At 42.7% G+C, this 9544-nt stretch overlaps 1 protein-coding gene across 1 annotated transcript; it reads right to left on the reverse strand.

Moving 5' to 3' along the window:
* Window positions 1-668: 668 nt before the first annotated feature.
* On the reverse strand, window positions 669-8237 carry LOC120707048 (UDP-N-acetylglucosamine--N-acetylmuramyl-(pentapeptide) pyrophosphoryl-undecaprenol N-acetylglucosamine transferase-like). Its single transcript, XM_039991817.1, has 4 exons — window positions 7180-8237; window positions 6325-6433; window positions 1790-1925; window positions 669-1148 (listed from the first exon to the last, which is right to left on the reverse strand). The coding sequence occupies exons 1-4, from the start codon at window positions 8133-8135 to the stop codon at window positions 1030-1032; spliced, it is 1320 nt and encodes a 439-aa protein (XP_039847751.1). The 5' UTR covers window positions 8136-8237; the 3' UTR covers window positions 669-1029.
* Window positions 8238-9544: the final 1307 nt, after the last annotated feature.

Raw genomic sequence — 9544 nt, forward strand, 5'->3', positions numbered from 1 at the left:
CATCCCAAATTATTAGTCGTTTTGGATTTTTTAGATATACAGATTTTGCTATGCACCTAGACATAACATATACCTCGTTGAGCTGTTTGATCGTTGAATAAGTCAATTTCTGAAGTATATATGTCTGCACAATGATCAGCAACCTCAATTTGTTGACCACCTTTATGATTTGTTTATATCAGAACTTGTGAGGTCTCAAAATAGGAATACTTTCATGGTACCACCCTCTGGCCTTTCATGCCATTTATCAAGTAAAATAAATTTTACAATAATCAATCAACAGCAATAGCTCAACAATGCTGCTAAAGTAAACCTGCTCATTTCACAGCCAAAAAGAGGCAAACATCATAATTTGCATCATCGTTTTGTAGCTCATTTTTTTAGTTTTTCTTTTGTAGTTCAAACTTATTGTCATATAATACTTATTTGGCAATGACTATAACATTGTCAAGTAAGTTGGCAAGGACCATACGTCACGATGCCACTAGTGAGACATCAATTTGGGAAACACAAATATGATACATGATTTCAAGATTCATGCAGGCATAACTCATGTGACTCTACTTCAAAAATACCATCTTTCTCCATTTGATTACACTCAAGCTAATTCAATGTAACTTTCGGAAACATTTGTTCTGTTTCAGTGGAGTGGAGGAACTTGCATCGAGGAAAATGCAAAAGATCTCAAGTTAATCATTCATTCAACAAAAGTATCGGAGTGACCATTGAGGACCAATATCTTTTTGAAAGTTGGCAGGAGACAGCTTCTGCCTTCTAGCAGTCATTTATGAAACCTTTACATAAACGAAAAAGAATATTGAAGGTCAGAGACCAGAAAACTACCTGAGAAACTATTTCCTGATCTTTTTTAGACCAAACCACTGTCATCACTCAAGTGAATTACGAGAGGTATCATAACTTCTTCCGCATCAAGAACAAGATGGCATTCTTCTGTGTCTCAACCAACAATACAGAATGGAATTCCTACAGAATGCAGTCGTGGCATGAATTCTAGTGTCTAAATAAGTTTCATGTTGGGTAGGGTGAACCAATCAGGGAACAGATGTGGCGAATTATATCAGCAGAAGCATTTGGTCGGGCTGCAGTTAGTGCCTTCTGAGACATGTCTGCCATCAATTTCTCATCACCTGTAAAATGGAATTAGATCAGGAATAATGTACAGAAGTGAGACAGATGATAAACAGGATGAGCACATTTAGGCCCTGTTCGGTTTCCTTCAGAACCAGGTGGAATGGGGTGGATTGAATCCTAAACAAGTCATTTTAGGATTCAATCCCCCATCCACTCATTCCACCCAGTTTCAAAGAAAACCGAACAGACCCTTATAAGAACAAAAACAAAGGACAGGATTCATATACACTATAAAAAAGGTAACAGCAATCTACATAGTCATGATCCGATCATGGCATTCCAATATAAAATCAATTATTAGCTAGATTCTCAAGTAGTTTTGTTACATAAGCTATCTTTCAATTACATTATTAGCTATAAATTTAAGTAAGGCATATTTTTTACTGGCCCAGAATGTAAGGTTTCCACAAATCCACAAGTGAGAAACTATGTTCACAGCATGATAAGCAAGTATGGTCAATGGCAGACAAACAATATTATGGTAGGAAGTACAAATAAAATGAGACAATTGAAGCATATGCATATATTCGCACCACCCATCTTATATATTCAATTCTGATCTTGTTGTATCTGGTATAAGTGATTAGTTTGGAATGTCCGCCAATAGCACGAGAAACAGAATTGAGATAAGACATACCAAAGATTTCATCAACTGCAGATGTGAGACTGCTAGAATCAAGTTCATCTTCGGTGATGACCTTTGCCCCCATGATATCAGCCATGATATATGCATTTCTCGTTTGGTGATGATCCAGAATTGTTGGCAGGGGTATCTGAAAGACATAAAATGGTGAACAGATTTGCACAACTGAACTCAGCAAAAAGACCAAAACTTGTACAGAAAGATGACTACTACAATTTGCACATAAAACCACCAAATGGACGTTTAAAAAAACGACACCGAAGGGCAGCCCACCCACACCACCTTTATTTAAGAAGAACACAGGTCTCGGAACTAGTAAATAGCCATTCTAACAGTCAGCCTTTTTGTTCTTGTAATATGATCAATCAAGATTAAAGTTACAGAATTTTACAAAACCATGGGTTGTGGCCTGAATGGCTGAACCTGTAGTCAATCCTCCTAATGTTGATGGGATGGAAATATAATTGTAGCAGGGAAGCTTCTGACGCAGCAGTAGAGCTTTGGGCATTTTATGGGTTCATGGGAAGATCTTTTCAGCCGCCCTGTATGAGGGGACGAGAGGTTGATACACAATTGAATTTTTTGTAAATTTTACCTTTTCAATGCAATATATAGATATCATAAATGTTTGGCTGATTGCCCTACTAAATGAACTGATCTATAATCCTCTGGTCATCAATGATTTTTTTTTAAATCATGGTTCCCTCCAATGGTGTGGTCACGAGAAACTTCTGTTGATGGATTGCATTCTTCAAACCAACATCAACATCAACAACATCAACAAAGCATTTTAATCCCAAGTAAGTTAGGGTAGGCTAGAGTTGAAACCCAACAAAGACCATTATTCATGGTTCTGGCACGAGAATCGCGGCTTTCCAAGCACTCCTATCCAAGGACAAATCTCTAGGTATACTCCAGTCTTTCAAGTCTCTTCTAATTGTTTCTTCCCATGTCAATTTCGGCCTGCCCTTGCCTCTCCTCATATTACCGTCGTGCTTTAGGATACCACTATGCACTGGTGCCTCTGGCGGTCTCCATTGGACATGTCCAAACCATCTCAGCCGGTGTTGGATAAGCTTTTCTTCAATTGGTGCTATCCCTAGCCTATCTCGTATATCATCATTTCGAACTCGATCCATCCTTGTATGCCCACAAATCCAACGCAACATGCGTATTTCTGCAACACTTAATTGTTGGACGTGCCGCCTTTTTGTAGGCCAACATTCCGCACCATACAACATTGCCGGTCTAATCGCCGTTCTATAAAACTTGCCTTTTAACTTCTGAGGTACCTTGTCACAAAAGACGCCAGATGCTTGGCGCCACTTCATCCATCCCGCTTTGATTCTATGACTAACATCCTCATCAATATCTTCATCTCTCTGTAGCATCGATCCCAAATATCGAAAGGTATCCCTCTTGGGCACTTCTTGGCCTTCCAAACTAACATCTCCCTCCTCATGAGTGGCGCCGAAGTCACACCTCATATACTCAGTTTTAGTCCTGCTAAGTCTAAAACCTTTGGACTCTAGCGTTTGCCGCCACAACTCCAGCTTCCTATTCACTCCCGCACGGCTTTCATCAACTAACACGACATCATCAGCGAAAAGCATACACCAAGGAATATCACCTTGTATGTCTCTTGTGACCTCATCCATCACTAAGGCAAAAAGATACGGGCTCAAAGCTGATCCTTGATGTAGTCCTATCTTAATCGGAAAGTCATATGTGTCACCATCACTTGTTCGGACCCTAATCATTACATTATTGTACATGTCCTTAATGAGGGTCACATACTTTGTTGGGACTTTATGCCTATCCAAAGCCCACCACATCACATTCCGTGGTATCTTGTCATGGAATGATACCACGGAATGTGATGTGGTGGGCTTTGGATAGGCATAAAGTCCCAACAAAGTATGTGGCCCTCATTAAGGACATGTACAATAATGTACCTAACTCAAACCAAGATGTTCAAAAATAGGATTTTAAATGACCTAACTCAAACCAAACACTTCCCTGATCATCTAGATATGATATGCATCATCAGTAAGAAATCCATGATGACATGTGATTGCCTCCAAAAATATGTATTATCAGCTCAATATAGCTGTGAATGACAAGTTAGGACATTCTGTTTGCATTTCAGATGATAACCGACCCCTGGAAGAACTAAGCATGAAAAAAAGTACATATATAATAAAATGCCAAACGAATGACAACAACCTCAGACATTACAAAACAATAAGCATAAACTATTTTCATTTGTATTTCGGCCATCCCTGTTTATCTTGTTATTGCCATGGATATGCCTAAGTGGGTGATCAAGGTGATTGATAAAATCAGGAGGGCCTTCTTATGGAAAAGAAGGAAAGAGGTAAATGGTGGCAGTTTTTTAGTGGCTTGGGAGAAGGTTGCTCGGCCAATTGATCTCGGTCGACCTGGTAGCACTAATTTACAGATGTGGGATGGGCCTTGCAAATGCGTTGTCTCTGGTTACATAAAACTTTATGAAGCACTGTCATGGGCTAGTGATAATCCTATCCACCCTCAAGCTCGGGCTATGTTTGCTATCTCAGTGACAACACAAGACGGAAGCGTCAATAATACATTATATTGGTCAGATTGATGGCTGCATGGTTGCTCCTTGGTGGAATTAGCATCAGCTGTAGCTGTTTGTGCATCCAAAAAATTTCTAAACAACCGAACAGTGGCACAAGGTCTTGAAAACCGAGCATGGGTAAGAGACATGCAGGGTGGACATGGAGGGCTGTTGTAGTATTTGCAAATTTGGGATGCCTTAGAAAACATAGTCCTATCAAAAGAACCAGACCAGCATTATTGGAAACATGAAGAAAGTGGATCTTTTTCATCTAAATACACTTATAAAACATTCTTATATTTGGGTAATTTTGATCCATGGAAGCATCTATGGAAAACTTGGGCTCCACACAAATCCAAGGTATTTCTTTGGCTAGCTATCCAGAACTTGGGCATCACCTAGGAAAAAGGGGAGTCCCTCACCCGGAGCAATGCGTGTTATCTGATCAAGAAGATGAAATAGTGCAACATATTTACATATCCTCACTACTTGTGTTTTCGCCAGCAGTTCTGGTATAATCTGCTAGCCTCCCTAGGATTGGAGCAGTGTTCTAAAAAACGTTTTTAAACGTCGTTTAATCTTGATTAAACACTGAACGGTGGCCAAGCGTTGCGTTTAATCACAGTGTCGTTTAATCACAACACACGTTTATTCATGTTCAATCTACGTTTAATCACAAAAAACTCTAAACCATAGGCAAGCGTTCACCTAGCGTCTAGCGTTTTTTAGAACCTTGGATTGGAGCATACCATGATGGTCCAAGACGTAATGAAAGAAGCTTTGTTGAATGTTGGAGAAAAACTAGCTGGATGATGGACAAGACTCGAAGGAAAGGGTTTAATTCTGTTGTGAACCTAGGCGCCTGAACTTAGTGGAATCACAGGAATAGATGTATTTTTTATGGTACATCTCCTTCCTTGCTGACTGCCTTAAATTTCTTTAAAGAGGAGGCAAGACTTTGGTGTATGGCTCAAGCTACAAAGCTTCAGGACCTGGTTGTGGGTTGTGTAGAGGGTCTGGGTCATGTAGAGGAGCTGTGTGTGGCCTCTACAATTCTACATAGGACATTTTCGTGTATCATTATAATAGGCGATTTGTCTCTGATGTAAACTTGTGCAACCTCCCACCTACTAGAAGAGGTCCGGGGGTTGCTAACTTGCTTTGTACGGGGCTCTTTAGCGCCTTCTTTTCTCTCTATAATATAAAGATGCACAACTCTCTTTTGTGTTCGAGGAAAAAAGAATATTTTTGGAAAAAAAATTTCATGTCATGCCTAATTTCCTGTACATTTGTTATTTCGTTTTACACATAAAAATAGAAATTATTTGCAGCATAACATTTTTTTAGAATCCAGAAAGGACCGGAATGAAAATTTATTTCACAATAATAGCTGATAGATGCTGAACAGCTGAAGTTCACTGTGTGAAGGGGCCTATGATAATAAACTATACCAATGAGATGAAATGTAGCGACAGGGACTGCAAGCATCAAACTTAGTATCAAAGGACTAATAAAACAAACATGTTTGGTGGAAATTAAAAAAGCAAAGCTCATTATCATAGATTGTAACCATGAAACTTGATCCCCTTGCTCACATTTCTTCCATAAAGTTTCATTCTGATATTATGATTATGATTTCTCATAAGATTAATCCCAATTGAAGTCCTTTACTAATTTTGGAACACAATGAAAAGCTTTTAGTTTCAAAACATTCCAGTTATCATAACAAGAACATATAGTTTGCACTCCGGACCATTGCAATGGTTCATAAGATAACCTCCTTTTCCTGATAGGTACACAACCTAACTATGCCATTGAGAACAAATAGAATTACATCCTCATAAGACCCAATCAATCTTAATCCAGCAAAAACCATCGAATTGCGAAATTGGAATGAATAAAAATAGCTCCATGGGATGAGCCATACCAGAATTGATGGTTTCCCAGTGGCCAATATCTCAGTGCATGTCATTGCACCAGCCCGAGAAATTACAACATCAGAAGCAGCATATGCCATTTCCAGTTCATGCAAGAATCTTCACAATAAGGTACAATTTAAACAGTCAGAATCACTATGGTACACAGAGTATTAAACAGATGCAATGCAGAAGTGCATGTCATTGGGCCATTGACATGCCTCAGAATTGTTTATCACGTTGGAATCATGCACGAAACATAGAACTTGCAATGTAGATTAGAAGAAATTACATGTGGCAATCCAATCAACTGAATGTTTTGAGAACAGGATGAAATTATCAGAATAAACAAAAGCTAGAACTGTTTGAGAACGGGATAAAGTTATCAGAATAAACAAAAACAAGAACTGCTTGATTCATGTCAATGAACAAAGGAAGCCATATCTATCTCTTTTCTAATTACCATTCATAAATAACCCTTCAGGTACAACATCCCTAGTAGCTCACTGAATCCTTCTCATGCCTCTACACTAACTTTCAGAGTGCAGCCTTCTTTTAAGAGTATGTTTAAGCTTTGAGTGATTCCATCATTAACAAAAATAGAGAAACAAGAGTGAACTAACCCTCGTGCAACCAGCTAGCCCTGCTGCTGAGCAAACAGCGAACAAGTGAGGGAAAGAAACTAAAAGAAACTATTGTAGTACTGACGAGTTGAACAATATTAATTGCATTGCTAATAAGTCTTTAAAGGTGGCTAGTAGGACAGCCGACAGCTGGCCATCCGAAGTTCATGACGATTTCAAGAATCTCTATCCTCCTTTGCACTTCCAATCAAAAGGAAGGAGAACCGAATGAAGAGAACTCACGGAGTAAGAAAAAGTCGGCGATGGCCCCTGACGAGACTCTCCATCTCGCAGAAAGTCTCCGTCCCCGTCTGCCATATAATGTACCGATCCTTCCTCTTCCGGAGCATCTCGTAGTAGACATTGAGCACCGCGACATTGATCTCGGGCGACCCCTCCGCTCCTCCAAGCACGAGCAGGACCTGCGCTTCCTGTTCACCCAACAACCCTGCCCTCGGGAAGAAGCGCGACAACGCCTCGGCCTTGGACGCCCGGCACTTGAGAATGGACATGCGGACGGGGTTCCCGTAGACGGCGCACTTGCGCTTGGGGAGGAGGCGCACGGGGGCGTTGAAGGCGAGGAAGACGCGGAGGGCAAAGGGGGCGAGGAGGCGGGTGGCGGGCGCGGGGGATGCGTCCTGGTCCTGGATCACGAAGGGGAGGCCGAGGAGGAGCGCGGCCAGGCAGGCTGGCAGCACGGGCGCGCCCCCCGTGGCGACAAGGACGTGCGGGCGGAAGCGGCGGAGGTGCAGTGCCGCGGCGAGGATCCCGCGCGGGAGGCAGCGCGGCGGGACGGGCGCGAACGGGTAGGATGCCGCTGCGGCTGCGGAGAATTCGAGGGACGGGGAGGGCGCGCCGAGGATGAGGGAGCGGGAGGAAGGCAGCGAGGCGTGGAGCTCGTCGGCGAGCGCGATGGCGGAGTAGACACGGCCGCCCGCGCCAGCGCCGCCGCACGCGAAGGCGAAGCGCAGGGAATCTTCGGGGTCGGGGTCGGGGTCGGGGTCTGGGTCGGAGGTGGTGGGGGAGCTCGGGGTTGGGGTTGAGTCACTGGAGTGGGAGAGGTGGCAGCGGAGGCGCGCGCGGGTGGGCACCGCGGCGCGTGTGCGGAAGGGGAGGTGTGGGGTTTGGGTGTCGCGGAGGCTGAAGAAGCGGATGGTGGAGCGAGCGGGCGAGGCGCGCTGGCCGGCGGGGGCCGCCATTTTTGTTCGCTCTACGAGCGCCGGAGGAGCAGGCAGATCGAGGAGGATGGCATTGTGAGTCCGCTGCTGATCTCGCCCATTGCTGCTTGGTAGTTGGTAGCCAGCTTGGCGCTCTGAGCAGAGTCAGTTGACTTTCAATTTAAGAGGTTGCCAATAGTATTATCATGATGTGAGTATTTCCCCTAAAAAAAGGATAAGAGAATTTTTTTAGGCCCGGGCAGGGATTTTTTTACCGACCGTTCCGTTCGAACCGCCGGCGCCCGGTTCCGGCTAACCGGTCCGGTTTGACCGGTTACCGGTAAAAACCGGTCAAACTCAAATTTGAATTCAAAACCCGCAGTTATACCGGTTTCGAACAGCTAACCGGCCGGTTGGACCGGTTTACCGGTCCGGTTTGACCGGTTACCGGTTGGTTTGAGTGGTAACCGGTCGGTTTGATCGATAACTGACCAAATTTAAATTTTTTTCTTTTTTAGTTTAAATTCAAATGCCCGCAAAGTATACTAAATGAATGTTTGTATAATATGTTTTAGCCTAAATGAACCCTCCAACTCTCTTTTGTACTACTTTTACATTGTATTTGTATGCACGTTTTTTTGTTTAACTTCAAATGCTCGCAAAGTATACTAAATGAACGAATATTTGAAAAAATTTGACACCATTAGATTCGTCGCAACTTGAAGTATTTTTAAGAATTTTTTGGGATTTTTCCATTTTTTGGAATTCAAATTTAAAATTTAAATTTGGCCCTGTTTCTAACCGCCCGGATCCGGAACCGGGCCGGGCCGGTTAGACCGGTAACCGCGGTAACCGGTTCGGTTCCGAGCGGTTTTTTTAACCCTGGGCCCGGGTCAATAAAAACAGATTTTCAAGTTTAAAATTAGTGCCGAAGTCCATCCAATAATTGTATTGGGCCGACAAATTCTGATCCAAACAGACTAAGCTCACGCTCAAGCTGGTCTCGGGCTCAGGCCGAGCCGCCTAATTTACAGTAAAAAGCATCATTTTATTGTTTATGCCGGGCTCAGGTTACCCCCGTAGGGTATGATTGGTTGGGTTCAAAATTTGCCATGAAAAACAATGAATAAGTTTGTAAATTTAGGCGTGAAATCAAAAAATTGGCACGTCTAAATTTATTGGCAAATCGGCAACATTCAGCTCGTCCATATTTTAGCGGTTCATGCCGCACATCACCAATCGATGGTCAAAATTCTGGCTATCACATTTGGCACACAACTAATTGCCATTCTTGCCCATGTTTTTAGCAAAAAAAAAATAGCATGATCATATTTGGCCACCCCATATTTCGAAAGGGTAAATTTTGGAACCCAACCAATCAACCTCTACAAAACTAGTGCCTCAAACCAATCTAATTGTGTTTCCGGTGGTGCCTCAAACCCACGTCACCT

This window comes from Panicum virgatum, chromosome 5K (genome assembly GCF_016808335.1).
Source record: "Panicum virgatum strain AP13 chromosome 5K, P.virgatum_v5, whole genome shotgun sequence".
Taxonomy (NCBI): Eukaryota; Viridiplantae; Streptophyta; class Magnoliopsida; order Poales; family Poaceae; genus Panicum; species Panicum virgatum.

What these genes read in the sequence shown, in the direction of transcription:
- LOC120707048 (XM_039991817.1), bottom strand. Translation starts at nt 8,135, where the DNA reads ATGGCGGCCCCCGCCGGCCAGCGCGCCTCGCCCGCTCGCTCCACCATC. An exon ending in CTGGGAAACCATCAATTCTG is followed by an intron (nt 1,926 to 6,324) that starts GTATGGCTCATC and finishes TATGTCTTTCAG; the next exon opens with ATACCCCTGCCAACAATTCT. An exon ending in TGCAGTTGATGAAATCTTTG is followed by an intron (nt 1,149 to 1,789) that starts GTATGTCTTATC and finishes TCCATTTTACAG; the next exon opens with GTGATGAGAAATTGATGGCA.